Below are 18,931 nucleotides of genomic sequence, written 5' to 3'. Positions count from 1 at the left end.
TACAAAAATGCCTACTCTTCAGCACTAAAATTTGTTTTTCCTAAAAATTTAGATTCTACAAAATTTCTGAAAATCTGTTTTTAAAAAATAGCTGAAGAAAGCACTCAAAGATTTGTCATGCAGATGATTCTTCATCTGGATGGAGATAATGCCACATTCATCTGAAGAGTGAACTTCCATTTTATTTGCACATTATCCTTCACCATTTGTACTATGTGCTAACTTTCCCTCTAAAAGTTCAGAAAACGTGTAAATAGCTAAATTTTATAACTCTTAAACTAAACTTGTTTCTTACATTTAAAAAACGGGCATCAACTCCACAAATCTAGTGACTGTACTAAAGTAGCAGGAGTCTCACTTTGGAATTTAGACTTTCTCTGGAGGAAGGTTCAGGGCTGCTACCAATACTATGGTCCAGTTTATATTGGGCAATTCAAGTTAGAAATGGACATCCGATGTACTGCATATTGTATTTAGTGGCCAATAAGAATGTTCCTGGAAGCCCTTGAGTTAGACATCCCAGGAAAGCTTTAGCCTAAGAGTACAGCAGTGCAATGCTAGCTTAAATCAAGTTATAAATAATGTATTACAGAATTGTACACCTGAAATCTATGTAACTTTACTAACAATTGCCATCCCAATAAACGTTAATTAAAAAAAAATTTTAGAAAATTACGATGGGGTGATTACTTGAAATCTTAAAAAGGGGCCCGGCTGGCTTAGTAATATGCTACTGTAACTAAATCCATTATGACAGTTTTCTTCTGACAGCAAATAGGAAACTGAAAAATTAGTATATCTGGGCCATTTGAAGATTTCATGAAAGAGTTGTAAAAATATACTTGGGATTATGTAAGCGAAGGTACCCCTAAGGAGGCTTGCTTGGCTTACGTTTATTTGTCTGTGTACAGACCTGCTTTTAAGTCCCATTAGAACATTGTACTTATGGGGATTTATTTTTGAATTCAGGAAATTAAGACTTCCTTGACCTTGACCTTTTAGTTCAATCTAAAAAGACTGTCCCTTTGGTGGACTAACAGTGTAGGCTACTGTGGCAGATTTCTGTCAGCTCTTTCTGAAAAACTCAAACCCTGGGCTCAGATGACCTAACTTGACTGTTCTCTAGGCCTTTTGCAGTTGCCAAATAACGCTAAAATTGAACCCTAGAATAAACAAATCATAATGCTTATTCTTGAGCAAACAAAAGAAAGCATGAGGAAAAAGCCTATATAGATGAAATAACCAGGCTTTATTTTGCTTTTAATAAAAAACTTTCTGAAATGGGGCACTTTTTAATACTAGATACAAGAGTTTGCCCAACTGAGAAATTTCACTATGATATAAATTTCTTTTCTATTAAAAAAACTCAATAACACCTGAAACTAATAAAACAATTATTAAAAAAAACCACACTAAAAACATTTTTAAAAAGTGTTAAAACCTCATTTCCTAATGAGCTCTTCTGAAGCATCTGCAATAATATTTAAATGATATTTACACTGAATGAATATCCTAGTAATAATTTGCTGCTTTAAAAGAAAACATTTACATTAGGTGTGTCTGTCATATACTATTTTATGTAATTACAGATGCAGTACAATAATTTCTGACTTATGATATGACTTTTATTTTGCATAGGTAAACACCAAGCTTTGGTACAAGTAGCTGTAGCAAAAATGAATTTCTGTTGTGGAAAGTTAAGAGAGAAGAAAACAAAGACAGTCTAGCGGAAGTGGTTTTATGGTACGTGTTTGAAGGGCCACAAAGAGAAGGAACAGCTAAGTTCTTGGATTGTGAATGCTGCAAGCCAATCTCATTGAATGTTCTTTAACTGAATTCCTTTGAACCCTGTAAGAAACAAATCATAATGCTTATTCTTGAGCAAACAAAAGAAAGCATGAGGAAAAAGCCTATACTGCATTCCTTTATAGGGGGAAATCCCCTCTTTTCCTTGAAAATAGCATGAAGAAGAATCAAGGCTTGCTGCACTCTGAAGGCTTTTTGAACATTCCTTTGCCTTCTGGTAAGGTTGGCTGTGGTGTCACAAAAAGAGAATGGCACCCCGTGGGAAACACTGGTACCATGGATAAGCCGATTCATTACTTTTGGTATTTCACAGTAAATTCCAATTCCTGTTTTAAGGAGTAATTCATCTGAACAAATGAGGGAACTAGAGGGACTCCTGTAGTTAATAATACTTTCAGTGAAAATCACACCTTCCTTTTACAAAGATGTAGAATATAGGAGCTAACTTGGAGCCCAGATAGAGAAATTGCCTGGGGATGGAACTAATAAGGCTGAATTCCCTTCTACCGGCCAGCTTTATTTTGAAAATTTGGTTTCTCCTATTACATAACTGTCTACCATAAAACGCTGACATTGGATGAGTGAAACAACAAAATGTGGTATACACAATGAAATATTTTTCAGTCTTTAAAAGGAAGGAAATTCTGACATATGCTACAACATGATTGAAGCTTGAGCACATTATGTTAGGTGAAATAAGCCAGTCACAAAAGAACAAATATGGTATGATTCCATTTATATAATGTGAGGTACCTACAGTAATCAAATTCGCTGAGACAGAAAGTAGAGTGGTGGCCGCCAGAGGCTGGGAGAGAAGGAAATGGTGAGTTGGTGTTTAAGGGGTACAGAGTTTCATTTGGGAAAGCTGAAAAACTTCTGGAGGTGTATGGTGGTGATGGTTGCACAACAGTGTGAATGCACTTAATGCCACTCAACTGGACATTTAAAAATGGTTACAATGGTAAATTTTATGTTATGTACATTTTACCACAGAAAAAGACAAAAAGATTGATATTATGTCAAATAAAATCTACAGAAAAGCTGTGAACTTTGGGAAATGACAAACATGTATTTGAATGTAGAAGAAATTAACTAAAAGAATAAACTAAAAGATGTCATTTTGAGAAGGTACCCCCCCATTGCAAAATACATAAAACTATGTAATTCATAATGTTTTTAAACAAAAAAGATAATTTGGAGTTCTTCCACAGGGCATAACTACATGTTGGTTAATAAAACAGTTCTTGGGAAAGAAGAACAAATTCAACATTTTAAAGTCAGTAAAAAGTAAAGTGTTAGCCATAGAAGTAAATATTGAGATGGGGAAATCAGTGTAATGACCCTGTGAAAGCTACTGGAATTACCCTTTCAGTGGGCTCTGTGAGCACTGCAGAGGGCAGGCTGCTAGGCTTTGCTAGACAGGTGTTAGGACAGAGACAATGCCAGGAGACACTGGAAACCGATGTTGTTTGTAGTGGCAGCAATGGATTCTAAATGACACTATGGGATCCACAGTACACAATAACCCATAGCACATGGAAGAAACTGCCAACAGTGCTTTCCCTTAAAATAATACAAAAAGGGTAAAACAGATTTTCTTAAATAAAAAGAAATATGTTACTTTTCATTTTTTCACTTTTAAAAGATTTAATTGAGATATCATTTATAAACTGTACAGTTGTCCCTGTGTAAGTGGATGATGATTTTTTGGTAAATTCATACAGTTACACAACCATCATCTCAATCCAGTTTTAGAACATTTCCTTCATTTCTGAAAGTTCCCTTGTGTTATATCTAAGAACTCTTTGCCTAATCCAAGGTAATGAAAATTTACTCCTATATTTTAAAAGTTTTATAGTTTTAAGTTTACAATGGATGTATGATCCATCTTGTGGAAATTTTTGTGTATGGTGTGAGGTTAAGGGTCTAAATTCATTTCTCTGCATATGGACATCCAGTTGCTCCAGTACCATGTTTAAAAAACAAAACACTATTCCTTCCCCACTGAATTGCTTTGGCACCTTTGTTGAAAATTAATTGACCCTCACAATAAATAAACAAACCCTCATACGAGGATTTATTTCTGAACTCTATTCTGTTCCATTGATCTATGTCTATCTTTACACCAATGCCATACTATTTTCATTACTGTAGCATTATAGTAACCTTTGAAATCAGTTCTCCAACTGTTTTTCTGTTTTCAAAACTGTTTTGTCATTTCCATATAAATTTTAAGATCAGTTTGTCAACTTCTACAAAAAGAAAAATCTGTGGGGATGTTGATAAGGGTTACATTGACTCTACAGATCAATATGGGGAAAACTGCCATCTTAACTATATCAAGTCCTCTAATCCAACAATATGATATCTCTCTCCATTTATTTAGATCTTCTTTCAGCAACATTTGTAGTTTTTAGTGTATATGCCCTATACTTCTTTTGTGGAATCCACTAAATATTTCACTCTTTTTAATAGTATTGTGAATTTCTTTAATTTTACTTTCACATGATTCATTACTTGTATATAGAAGTACAGTTAATTTTTGTATATTGATCTTGTATCCTGAAATCTTGATAAACTTGCCATTAGTTCTAGTAGATCATTCATAGTTTCCTTAGGATTTTCTACATACAAGGATATTTCTCAGGTGGCCGGATGGCTCAGTTGGTTAGAGCACGAGCTCTGAACGGCAGGGTTGCCAGTTTGATTCCCACATGGGCTGGTGGGCTACGCCCACCACAACTAGATTGAAGACAACAAGCTGCCGCTGAGCTGCCAGAGGGGTGGCCGGATGGCTCAGTTGGTTGGAGTGCGAGCTCTCAACAACAAGGTTGCCGGTTCAATTCCCACATGGGATGGTGGGCTGCGCCCCCTGCAACTAAGATTGAAAACGGCGACTGGACTTGGAGTTGAGCTGTGCCCTCCACAACTAGACTGAAGGACAACGACTTGTAGCTGCTGGGCCCTGGAGAAGCACATTGTTCCCTGATAGTTCCCAATTAAAATAAAAACAGTTAAAAAAATTTCTCTGCAAGAAGATGGTATTACTTCTTCTTTTCTAATCTGCATGCCTTGAATTTCTTTTTCTTGCCTTACTGCACTGGCCAGAATCTCCAGTACAATGTTGAATAGAGGTGGTAGGAGTGGACAGTCCTTGTTTTGTTTCTGCTTGTATTAGTTTTCTATTGCTGCTTAACAAATGACCATATACCTTAGTAGCTCTTGGGGGGGAAGGAGCTAAGTTTATTGATATCTACATTAAGAATGAAGAAAAACTACTTTGAAAATATTCAGGACATATGATATCTCTAGCTCTCTTTACCCCAGGAATTCTGTTTTAAGTGGTACTTTTCTACTGACACTGATACTGCCATACACTGATGGAAACAGACATGGGAGTTTTTGCCCATCCAGTTAGTAACAGTGGAATGAGAGAGCCCAGTACCCAAAGTGAGCAGCAACGCACTTTAATCTCCAGCCCCAGGAGGTAAGCAATACAAGAACCACCACCACTGGCCCACTGTCCCGCTGGTTTCATATTTGCCGAAGCTGATTCCTAAGACGGCATGGGACCTTGAGAAGGTACCAGTAGCTCAGTCTTTGAAGGTCCTCAGATAGGCTTTATTATTCCAGACATTTAAGTGCCAATCGACTGGACTATAAATTCATGGGAAACTTAACTTTGGCATTTCCTGACTGGTAATCTATTTAAACATCCAAACCTAACAGTGTATCAACTTATTTCTCAGACCCCAACTGGCTCAAAAACATCAAATTACTGCAGAAGTTCCATTTTTTTCCCTTTAGGAAACTTCTAAGTTCTAAAAATATGCTGTTCCCAAATATGACTACTAATTTAATATCATCTCAAAAAAGCAAAATAGTAAATCAAGAGTTGTAATTTTCCAGTGCTAACTCTAACTTTCCCTAAACAGTAAACAATTATAAAAATAGATGTCAGTAATATTAAATATGGAGGATTCCAGATACCAGTTTATTTCTAATGCAATATTTAAAACTATTACTTGGTCTATTATAAAAATCTACTTATAAATTAATATAAAACTGCTAAATTGAGTTGTTACTGCAGTTAATTTTTGTTTTATTAATCTAATCACTGATTATATTTTTAGAAAAAATAATTTTAGGATTTCCCACAAAAATAATCTTAATTAGGTATGTAATAAATGTTAACAGCTGTTCGGATGTATGACAGATGGTGGGTAAATGTTTAAAACTTAGTTGTCAGTTTGGCAGAGACAGATAAATGTCATTTAACAATGTTTTAGAACACTGTTGACTTACAAAATAAACATTTATTCTGTAATAAGAACATTTCCATAAGAAATTGAGAAGACCACCAAGTAACACTTGCAAAATGCTTTTTATCTAAAAATAAACTTGATTTTTCAGTCCATCAAAAATACATTCATCATCTGACCATCCAATTTATCACATACAAGTTCCAGCCCAAAACTGATTCAAAATATCACTAAAAGATACAGCTATGTTTTAACACCAATTCCCAAGAAAGCCTGATTAAGGAACAACAGGGTCACATTTCACTATTTTATATTAGATGTGGGCAATTCACACTCACACCTGAAGAATCAATTCTGGGCAAAGTCAGTTTTCCATGCTGTACTGGGCTGAATACTGTCCCCTCAAAATTAATGTCTACCCAGAACCTCAGAATGTGACCTTATTTGGAAATAGGGTCTTTACAGATGTAATTAAGATGAGGTCATACTGGAGTAGGGTGGCCCCTAAATTCAATGACTGATGTCCTTATAGAAGGACATGTGTAGACACAGAGTCACACATACAGAGAAGAACTCCATATGAAAATTTGAGTGATGCATTTACAAGCCAAGAAACACCAAGGAGGGCTGGCATCTACCAGGAGCTGGAAGAGTCAAGGGAGGATTCTTCCCTGGAGGCTTTGGAGGGAGCATGGCCTTACTGCACCTTCATTTAGGATTTCTGACCTCCAGAACTGTGAGAGAATCATTTTTGCTATTTTAAGCCTCCCAGTTTGTGGTACTTTGTTATGGCAGCTTTATCAAATTCTATCGTACTACAATTGATCTATGTATTTCATACACAGATCACCTCTGCACAGTACTTTTAATTTCTGAAAGTAGACATACTGGAATAAACTGGGCCAAGCATAGCTCCTTCTCAAGCCTCTATTACTTCCCACAAAATGAGGAGCAAGCAGGATGTGTGTGCCAGGTGGAACTGGTTGGGTAGCAAATATTTAGAGATTCTGGATCTATTTGTAACTACAGATTAAACTAGGTATGTTTTACTAGAATTTAAATAAGAAGCATTTCTCCCCTCAGTGGAACCACAGTATTTCTTCTTTGGTTTTAGTGTAAATTCTTTCAACCTGACAGATGTTTTGTTTCCTCCAAACAAATGCTAACAATGTTTCTTCGAATTTTGAGTTTGTTATTGTTTTAAAAGTACAATTAGAAAAAATAAAGTACTTGATGAACTTTTAGTCTTCCATAGGAACTTAATTCTAGTTCTTTTCGTCAGCTTAAAAATTATGGCTTTAGAGACATCATCAAAATGGCGGCGTGAGGTGAGCCTCTGTAAAACTCCCCTGGAATTTACAACTAATCGAACAACAATAACTCCACAAAGGACTCCCTGCACAGCAGACAGGCAAGACGAAGAGGCCCACTACTGAATTCACCGAAAGGAGGGCGAATCGTGCCAGTGGGGGAGGAGGGAAGGGAGAAGTGCGGAGACGGAGCCGCGGGCAGGCGCAGGACGCAGACCCGGCTCAGTGCTCCGAGCTCGCTGCATCCCGGAGCTACCGCAGCTGCGGGAGAGGGAAGGACTCGGACTGCTAGGGCTCCGCTTATGGCCCACAGGGCTGAGGGGGCAGCATATAACACGGCTGAACCCAACGCTCACGGCAGAGACCTCGGAGCAAAGACTGAGGGAAGAAGGCTGAAAACGGTGGTTTAAGCCCTCACTGCCAGCAGAGAACGGAAGCCTTAGGCACTGAGACTAGCCGCCCCCTCCCTACACTCACAGAGCTCGCCCCGCCCCCAAGTGCCCGGTGCTAGAAGCGGAACAGTAGCAGGGTCAGACCAAAAGAACAGAATATTTGCTGTTCTCAGAACTGTGGACCGCAGACACAGATTCGCAGTCCAACTAGTTCCGGCAGAGGGGAGGGAGCTGTGCAAGCAGGACCGGCTGTGGTGGTGGTCGCCGCCATCACTCTAGGCCACCTCTCACAACTCACCCCGCCCCTGGCCCCACCTATCTGGGCGGATCCCTGCAGGAGTAAACAGAACTGCTGAAACACACGGGCTCTGAATCTGGTGCAGGAAGAGCTTTGGAACTTCAAAAGCTCTTCACATACCCACACGGACACTGCGCCCTGTGACCCAAGCGAACTATTAACAGAGGAGAAGCCCGTCTCCCAGGGAATCCCCCCATTGTGTGAGAAGCTGGAATAGTGCAGAGAAAACATAGCACTACTGTGTGAGAGAAAAAAAAAGGCTGCAGTCGGAGAGAAAATAAAACATTCTACCAACAAGTACTGGAAAACAAAAGAAAGATCTCTTCCTATCAACCTGTTGCAGAAGCTACTCCTGTAGATGTCTAGGAAGAGAAATAATAAATCAGTAATTGCCATGAATAACCAAGGCAACAAGAAAGCTCAGAAAGAAAGTGAAAAGTCTCCGGAAAACGAACTTAAAGATATGGAAATATGTGACTTAAACGATAGAGAATTCAAGATTGCAGTTCTGAAAAAACTCAACGAGATGCAAGAAAACACACAAAGGCAGTTTAATGAACTCAGAAACACAATCAAAGAACAACAGGAGCATTTTACGAAAGAGATTGAAATTTTAAAAAAGAACCGAATAGAATTTCTGGAGATTAAGAACTCAACGGAAGAAATTAAGAATGAAATAACCAGCTTAGGTAGTAGAGTTGACCAGATGGAGGAAAGAATCAGTGACATAGAAGATAGAAACCTGGAAATTACACAGATGGAAGAAGAAAGAGAGTTGAGACTTAAAAGAAATTAAAGAACTCCACAAGAACTTTCTGACTCCATCAGAAAGAGCAATATAAGAATAATGGGCATACCAGAAGAAGAAATAGAGAAGGGAACAGAGAATATATTCAAACAAACTGTTGATGAGAACTTCCCAAACTTGTGGACAGAACTGGATCCTCGAATCCAAGAAGCAAATAGAACACCTAATTACCTCAATCCCAACAGGCCTTCTCCAAGGCACATTGTATTGAAGCTGTCTAAAATCAACGACAAAGAAAGAATCCTCAAGGCAGCCAGGGAAAAGAAGACGGTAACCTACAAAGGAAACCCCATTAGATTATCATCAGAATTTTCAGCAGAAACTCTACAAGCCAGGAGGGAGTGGAAACAAATATTCAAACTATCGAAAGAGAGAAATTGTGAGCCAAGAATAATATATCCAGCAAAGATATCCTTTAGATATGAAGGAGGAATAAAGACCTTTCCAGACATACAGAAGCTGAGGGAATTTTCTAATACACGACCTGCACTACAAGAAATACTAAAGGAGGCTATTCGACCACCATCAACAGGGACAATTGTGGCAACCAAAACATAAAAAGGGGGAGAGTGAAGGCCTGAACCAGAATATGGGAATGGAGAAAGTAAGTGTGCTAAAGAAAATGGAATACTCTAAATATCAAACTTTCTTTTACTTAAACTTAAGGGTAACCACTCAAGAAAAATCCAGAACTGAAATATATACTGTAATAAAAGAAGAAACAGAGGGAAGCATCACAGAATACCACCATACAGAAATAATAGACAACAACAAAAAGGCAAAGAAACAATGGAGACACAGCCTTACCAGAAAACTAAAGATAGAATGACAGGAAATCCTCACGTATCAATAATCACCTTAAATGTAAATGGACTGAACTCACCAATAAAAAGGCACAGAGTAGCAGATTGGATCAAAATACTAAACCCAACCACATGCTGTCTCCAAGAGACACATCTCAGCTACAAGGACGAGCATAAACTCAAAGTGAAAGGGTGGAAATTGACACTCCAAGCAAATGGTACCCAGAGAAAATCAGGTGTAGCCATAATGATATCAGATGAAACAGACTTCAGGGTGAAAAAGATAACAAGAAACAAAAATTATGGCTTCAAACTTAGCTATTTAGAGTATCATTGAATTAATAGGAATTATTTAAATATAATAAAGATATTTCATAACATGGCTCAGTAACAATCAATCCATGGTCCACAAAGCTGTGCCATTACGTGTCACTACTTGGAATCCTTAAAAAGGAAGCAACATTGATTCTGCAAAACAAAACAATCAGTAGTTACCAGAGGGAAAGGGGGGAGGGGGGTGTAGAAGAGAGTAAAGGGGGTCAAATATATGGTGATGGAAGGAGAACTGATTTTAAGTGGTGAACACACAATGTGATATATAGATGATGTATTAAAGAATTGTACACTTGAAACCTATATAATTTTACTAACCAATGTCACCCCAATAAGTTTAATAAAAACTAAAAACAAAACAAAACGAAACAAAAAACCAAAACAATGCAAATCTAAGCTTGGGATATAGAACATTAGAATGAAGAAAAATAAATGGTCAAAGTTGGAAAAGCTTCTTCTCTAGGGTTGGTCATATCATGTTCCTTTTTTGTGCCTACTCTAAACATTTAAATATTAACTTAAATTAAAAAGAATTTAGTGGGGCGGCTGGTTTGCTCAGTGGTTAGAGCGCAGTGCTCACAACACCAAGGTCGTTGGTTTGATTCCAACATGGGCCAGTGAGCTGCACCCCCCGACAACTAGATTGAAGGCAATGACTTGACATGGAGCTGATGGGTCCTGGAAGGGCACACTGTTCCCCAATAAAAAAGAAATTAAAAAAAATGTAATGGCTAGATTTCTGTATGTGGCAGCCACTTGACTTCTTCATTGATTACATTATTGGTAATGCAGTCTGTTAGCTCTGCAACAAGAGCTTAATGAACTGTATTTATGGGCTGTTGGTTATGAGGGCATATTCTAATGATGGCTTAGGTCATTCATGATTAAGCTTTCATTGAAGGACAGCTCAGTTTGGTTCTTTAGAACCAAATGCATCTCAACCCTGTCCAGTCATTTCAGGAGGGAACAGAGGTTCCCATGCAGCACTTGTCCGCCAAATTCTGCAGGCATGGTGTCACTTTACTGGGCACAGTTCATTTTCAGTCCCCCAGCTCCTTTTCAAGGAGCAGATGCTGATACTGCAGATACAACTTTACAATTCATAAGCATCCAAAAGAAGTTTAAGCATGTTTTTCCTCACTAAAATCTGAGTCTCCTCTGAAGTTGTAACAGTGTCTACCCAAGAATGCAGCAGTTATTCAAAAATAAATGTTTCCAGTGAGGTCCTCGAAGTTCAGCATTGGGCAATAACTGGCGGCCTGGCTCCACTCCACAGTCCAGTCTGTGTCCGACCATGACCATCCGCCCCTCCTTGTAAAAACTAGCAATGTTCTTGCATTTCCCCTGCGGTTTCATGCTTGGGGTGCTCAGACACCTTGTTACGTTAGTAAGAAAAATGCAACTTCAAAAACCAATTTGGGCTTCCCTGAGCCTTTAAATGACAAGAAGTCCTTGATCTAAAGAAGGTCAGTGAATCTTAGCAAAGACCTCACCACTGACTATACTTAAATAACCCAAATCTCCATGCTCTGCTGCAGTTTCTTTCATATATCCTGCATACGAGTTCTAGTAAAGGGTTGACTTCTATGGGAAATTGACAATTGGGAAAACTTTCTGCATCATATGAAGCAATGAAAGAACAATAGACATTTAAACAACCAACAAATAGAGGTCAAACTTTACTCAAATAGCACATAACAATGACAACCATGATGATGATGATAAAGAAGGAGGAGGAGAAGAAGGAGGAATGCTAGGAATTATCCATAAAATAGAACGAATTTCAAAGGTTTTTGGTACCTAAGTAACAGTTATTTGAAATGAACTTAATCTGAAATGTCCTCAAATTACTTGAGATAAATTACACTAAAGAGAAGAGCTATTTCCTTATCTTCCTGAGCACATTTTTAGCTTTATGAAGTAAAATTGACAAATACAATTGTAAGAGGATTTCCACAATCAAGTTAATTAACACATCTGTCACCTCACATATTTTTTTTTGATGAGAACACTTAAGTCTACTCTCTTAGCAAATTTCAATCACACAATACAGTACTGTCAACTATAGTCACTATGTGCTACTTTAGATCCTCAGGCCTGATTCATCTTATAACTGAAAGTCTGTACTCTTTTACCAACTTTTCTCCATTTCCCCTATCCCCGCAGCCAGGGGCAACCATCATTCTACCATTCTACTCTGTTTCCATTTTTCCCCCCCAAGATTCCACATGTAAGTGATACCATGCAGTATTTGTCTTTCTCTATATGGCTTATTTTACTTAGTACATTTAAAAACTATGTTTCCCAGCTCTTTTGCAGCTGGGTACGCATGTAACCAGTACTTGCCAATGGAATCTGGGCAAAAGTGACATAGCTCATTTCCAGCCTTGACCCTGAAAAAGTCTCCATTTTCTTTCATTAGCTGGCTGGGTGTAAAGAATGCAGTGGAAGATTCCAAAGCCCTGGGGGATGGCTGTGGAAGATACCTGGATACATGAATGACTATGTGGAAGAGACCTCCCTCATCCACCTGCATTAGACTGTGATGTGAGCAAGAGATAAAATATAAAAAAGCCAAACTAATTTTAAAAAATTGATAATTAATTTGATTTGACCAAATTTATGGAAAGAAACAATTGCTGGTTAGATTCCTAGGACTGCACGTAGGGGGAAGTTGAAATGTAATGCAACATTCTTAGCTTAGTTTTCTCCAAACTAGTCCTCATTAATTTGACAGGATTGTGAGTAAAAGTTCTGTGCCCAAATTAGTTTGAAAAATACTCTTAATCAGGTTTCTTTGCTATAGGACATATCAGGGGTGTTAATATACTAACGTCCATTGTAAATCTATACAAAGGGAATAAAGTACGTGGCATTTCCCAAACTTATTTAGTCAATCAATAATTTAATCAATAAATTTAAGATCAACCCCCCCATGGCAACACCCATCACCATCTCCCAGAGCAATATTCTGTAGAATCCATTCTGGGAAATTTTCCTTTAATTTGCATCATATGGTGTATTGATCAGAGTTGGCACCAAAACTTACAGGCACGCCAAAGCAAATATCATTCTCTTAAGGAACATTTTTCTTGTAAAAAGACTAATATGTACTAGTAGACTAATATATGCTAAGAAACTTTTCACTGCTGAAGTGGACCAAGTTCTCTCAGAAAGGCATTTTCCTTAAATGTGACTGAAATGAAGGTAGATGTGAATTGTCAGCTTCTGATTTTTCTTTGCATCTCAATCTGCTGTCAATGGAGCCTGTCAAATTTAACAATGGAGTATATTCTTATGTTTTAAGAAGACACTGAATCTATGAAAACTGGCAATAATAAATATGAAATGTGTGAACACAGTCCATTGCACGATATCTTATTGTCTTTTCTCTCTCCTATATTCATGCTTGAGGTGCAGTGTTTTAAAACAATGTTTAAAGCAATAAAAAGTAATCAAAGCTAAGATCAATGGATTCTTTTAACAGAGATACACATACATACACACACATAATTTTTTCACTGTGACTTGTTAGGCTGTATTGCATTTGTGCTATATACAATATAGCACTTTTTTTCAATTATGAATCTGTGATGGATGATTTCCCACATTTCTCTCAGACTTAAGGCAACTGAAAAAGGACTGTTATGATGAACAGCTGCAAATTCATGTAAAGTAAAAACAGTATGCTAAATATTCAACTTACTAAAAAATTAATGAAAAGAAAGACTTACATCTAGTAGTGTGTGAAGATGCTGATCCTGGAAAACACTGTGTAGAAAATCTAAGTCCTTTTCACTGCAGTCTGTAAGTGCATGAATTTCTTCCAGGCTGTCTAGCACCTGTGAGACTGCTCCTAAGGGGAACAAACAGAAAAGAAACAGCCAGTACAGAAAGTCAATGTCAAACTAACCTTTGTAATCTAAATCTTGCACTTCAGAACAATGGACTAACAGACAGAACTTCAAAGGTTAGTATCTGTAGTGAAGGATAGACTTAAATGAGTTTCATATCACTGAAGGAGAGAGTATTTTCAGTGAGTTTACGTTCTTAATAATGTATTGTATGTTCCTCATTTTTCAAAGTAAATGGAAGCTTGTCTTACGCAAATTAAGGAAATTCATCAACTCTCATTGAGTTAGAAGATCTGGGTGCAGCAAGTTATATACATCAGAAGAATGTGGGTTCCATGACCCCATGATGTTTTGCAGTATTACAGAAATAACACAGGTGAACCTTTCATACACATGCATTCTATCAAGAACTGAAGGAAGGTAAAGCTAACTGTAGATCTTAGGGACAAACCTTCAAAACGGGAGCTCCTGTGGTGTAAAACAGGCTTCTTAGGATTTTTAAGGCTCAAACTTAAGTTAACAAATATCCTAGTCCATTCTTTTACCTTCCTTTGCATACAAAGTCTAGAGAACCAAGTTGTTCTCAGTCCATTGGGCCTTTTTTTTATTCAGAAGACAAAGACAAAGGGTAAGTACACTGACTGACACTTCCAAATATCATATTAAATATTAGGGCAGATCATTTTTGCATGGCAAAGCAAATGGTAGTGTGGTCACTTTCTTTACATTTCCTTTTATAACCAGGAATCCTGAGAGGTATCAGCTGGCAAGATACATACTGAGTAGTAACGAAGTCACTTACACAGACTTAAAGAAATGATTAGGCTATGTACTCTGCAGACAACTTGTACATACATACATACTCCAGAGAAAGAAAAGAACTCTGAGAGGTGAGGCTTCAGAATATTAGCATACATGGTGTTAGGGAAATTCTAACAATAAGAGCCTCATTGCACAATTAAGTCTTGGATCAGTAGTTTTCAACCAGAGGCGATTTTGCCCCCCAGGGGGTACATTTGGCAATGGTTGGAGACATTTTTGGTTGTCACAACTGTGGTGGTGGGGAACAGGTTGTGCTACTGTCATCTAGTGGGTAGAGACCTGGGATACTATTAAACATTCTACAATGCCAAGGACAGCTCCCTACCCCCACGAAAGAATTATGCAGCCTAAAATGTCAATAGAAACCCTGCTTTAGATAAAGATAAAAATCTCGAATCTTTCTGTTCTAGAACTCTGTGCTGTTTCTAATTACTTCTGGTCTTGGACTTTATCCATTTGCATACACTTATTGGTGAGAATGTAAATGAGTACCACTGTTTCAGAAAGCAATCTGGTAACATACACCCAAGAGCCTTAAAAATGCTCATGCACTTTCAGAAATACCATTTACAAAAACCCAACTTAAGAAAAAAAATTAGAAAATGTAGAAAAATATTTATTTATAAGGATATTTATCATATAAAATGGAAAAATAGCTGATAGAGAATGATTGCATAAATTATAGAACATCCATATAATGGAATATATAGCCAAATGAAAATTGTTTTTGAAGAATTTTAAAGACATAGAAAAAAACCTCATGATATAAAATTCAAGAAAGCAGAATATAAAACCACATAAATTACATATTCCCAATTATGATTAAAAAAATACACATACACAAACTCAGAAAAAAACCAGAATGAAATACACCAAAAGGGTAACAGGAATTATCTTTATTTTCCTATTTATACTTCATTTTGTTCTCGTCCATATGTTCCAAGTTTTCCACACTAGAAAATAAAAGTTGCTATATAAGCAACTGCTTTGTGCAGTGCTATTTAATTATATTAAAGATTTGGAGCTTAAGCCACAAGTCAAGTGGTTATCCATGTGGGAATTACTGTGGCTAATTTTTAAAAACTTTGACTATTTATTTTGAGGTCATTGCAGATTCACATGTAGTTGAAGGAAACAATACAGAGAGATCTCATCATGTACCTTCACCCGATTTCCCCCAATGGTGAGGTAACATCTTGTGAAACTCATACACCACCACAACCGAGATACTGACACTGATACAAGTCAAGCTACAGAATATTTCTATCACCACAAGGATCCTTCCTGTTGCCCCTTTATAGTCACACTCATTTCCCTACTACCCGGCCCTTCCTAACCCCTAACAACTACTAATCTGTTCTTCATTTCTAAAATTTTGTCATTTCAAGGGTGGTACATAAATGAAAACATACAGTGTGTAACCTTTTGGGATTGGCTTTTTTGACCCATCAAAATTCTCTGGAGATTCATCCAGGTTGTTGCATGTAGCAATAGTTTAATCCTTTTTAATGTTGGGTCATAGTCCATGGCATGGATGTACCACAGTTTAACCATTCACTGTTGAAGGGACTGTGGATGCTTTTAAATTTTGAATAATTACACTTACCTATAAGGTGGATATCAGTTCGCATTTCCCCTGCTATTCCTGAAAAGATTAATCTAATCGACTTCCTTCTACCTGCTCTTTCAGGATTTTTACTTTGTTCTGAGTGGGAAAGAAAATCTGGAAATTAGATCAAAGCCAGCTCATTCGTCATCCCTTACTGATAGCCTTAGAAAGCAAGAGATGATGTGAAGAAATTAGTCCCAAATGTCCCACTGAATTCCTGACACCAACACACTATCAACCACACAATTAAATGGTATCAGGTTTATAAAATTACTAATGCCAGTTCTAAACTTCTGACCTTATGAAACTACAATAACAAAAATACTAGTGAAAATTTTTTTTGTATATTAAAAAAATTCAACATATGTCACAGAAACCTAGTTATCATTTTCACTCAGTTATCTTAGTGAAATCTTATCTAGTTTTTATTGTTTCTTTCTAGCATCGCTGATGCTGATATAGTCTAGGTAGCAGTTTATTAATACTATAAGATTAAAATAAAATAACACTGTATCTAGCAATTACTAAGATGGCAAGTGTAATGGCTGGGAAGTAATTTGGGCTGTACCAGACCAGGGATGTATCATTTGTTGGTCTGTGAACTCCCAAAGCTCCGTTATTCCTGTCCCACTAACATACTCCTCTGGTTACCCTATGTGTGCACTTGCTCACTCTTCTTTTCTCTGATGTGAGGTCCTTAAGGCAGGTCTATATTTGATTCATTTTATAACATTCACAAAGTATTCACTGAATTAATTCAGTACTAAAGAAACATCATAATAACAGCAGCTCCCAATTTTTGAGTGTTTATTTATTATGTGCCAGGTACATCCCCAGGACAACACAGTAAGGTAGACAGATATATTACCCGACTTTTCCAGACAGTGAACTGCGGTTCGGAGAGGCCAAGGAAGGTCACAGCTCTAAGTGGCGGAGTCAGGACTCAACTCCGGTGTGTCTGTCTCTGAAGTCTATGCTTTAACTGACTTACTAATTGGACATACCAGGAAACACAGGGGGGAACGTTCAACAAGAAGCTACACGTGGTTTATGCATGGGTGTGGAGGTGAAAAAAGAACTTGAACTGTATCGGGTCAGTCAATAACGAAAACCTTTATTGAACATTCCTGCTTTTTGCCAGATGCTAGGCAGGGGCTTCAGAGAAAACAGGTGTGATCTCTGGCCTCGAGGAAGGGACTTTCAGGCTGCTGTGTAAAGTACACAGCCTATTTTATACCCTGATGTAAACGACATAGATGAGGTAAAAACAAAGCGGCATTGAAGAAGGCTGCCTAGAGCCTCAGAGAGGAGATGGATGAGCAGGAATTCAACACCTTCACCTAGAGTCTAATCTGCTTGTATGGGCCCAGGGGATGCTTTGTTGGAAAGCACAAAGGCATCTGTTAGCCTGTGTTTCCAGGAGGCAAGACCCACCAGGTCAACAGTTCTATTTAACCTCCTTGAATCTGTTACCTTTTCTGAACTGATTTATAGTCTTATCTTGTACTCTAATGTGATTAACGTTGTGAATTTCCAATCATGAAAGGAAGCATTTCCATAGCTGTACTCAAGTTGCCCATTGCAAACTCTGAAACGTGCGCCTAATTTTAAGTTTCTGTAATTAAGTAGGAAAATTGGTTTTTAATCCATTTTTCCTTCCTCGTTTAAAAGTGAATAAACACATATTTTTGGTCTAACTTCAAAATCTTTCTTCACCCTTGATAATTTTAACACTTTCCACTGACACCTCTTCTAGTTCTGCTATTTCTTTCTTTGGGTATGACCAGCAGAACCACAGAATACATTCTTAGTCTGATAGGCGTGTATAATTGGTATCTGCAGTTCAACATCAAGTCCATCAAAAAGTGCCATAATTTTTCCAGTTCATTGTAAAATATAAATGTATACAAAGACATTTCTAGGGCTTTCCCATTGCTATTTGTTTTAAACACAGAGGCAGTAGTAATAATTAATACAACACACACACACACACACACACATACACACTCTTAAGCTGCTACTAGTATTTATTTTGTTGATCATTATTGTCATATCTGAAAGAACTCTTCACTTTTCTCAAAAACTGAATAGGGTGTTTTTTTCTATAAGACCTTTGTATAAACTTGTAACTACCTTGAAGAAAATCAATAAATAAAGAGTACGAATTCACCTCCTCAGAGGCCAATTGATTTAATGGCAGGATTGTAGGCATCCTATTCACATTTGCATTCCAGGCTTTACTTGCAGAGTGCTTTGTCCAAAAAAACACAATAAAAACATGTTTAATTAAAATGATTTTTCCTGAGCAAATTCTGAAAAATCGAAAATAAAAGTATTATAACAAAATCACAGGAAACTTTTAATTTTATAGCAGTTTCCTAAAAGTCATAGTGAAGATTATTTTAATACTTATATTTGTATAACAGTTTATGATTTCCAAAGTGCTTTTATACTTATTACCTTATATGATTCCACAATAACCCTATCCTGTAAGTAAGTATTTTTATATTTGAAAAATCAGAGGCTCAGCAGGGTTAAATGACCCTGGGACCACAGCAGTGAGCAGAAGAGTGAGTCCTAGAACTCAGGTCTCTAACAATCCACTCTAGACTGGCGCCCCCTGAAACCATATCA

General features: G+C 37.4%; 1 protein-coding gene across 14 annotated transcripts in view; it reads right to left on the bottom strand.

The window, feature by feature from the left end:
* CASK (calcium/calmodulin dependent serine protein kinase) overlaps positions 1 to 18,931 on the bottom strand; it is a 392,568-nt gene that overhangs the window by 65,946 nt on the left and 307,691 nt on the right. For all 14 annotated transcript variants that reach the window (XM_033104288.1, XM_033104205.1, XM_033104214.1 and 11 more), the window contains one exon: positions 13,747 to 13,868. In XM_033104288.1, coding sequence (XP_032960179.1) covers positions 13,747 to 13,868 — 122 coding nt within the window. The remainder of the gene's footprint in view (positions 1 to 13,746; positions 13,869 to 18,931) is intronic.

The sequence above is a fragment of the Rhinolophus ferrumequinum genome, chromosome X (assembly GCF_004115265.2).
Source record: "Rhinolophus ferrumequinum isolate MPI-CBG mRhiFer1 chromosome X, mRhiFer1_v1.p, whole genome shotgun sequence".
In the NCBI taxonomy this organism is placed as follows: domain Eukaryota; kingdom Metazoa; phylum Chordata; class Mammalia; order Chiroptera; family Rhinolophidae; genus Rhinolophus; species Rhinolophus ferrumequinum.
Note: the sequence above shows the minus strand (reverse complement) of the source record. Positions and strands in the feature narration are given on the sequence as shown.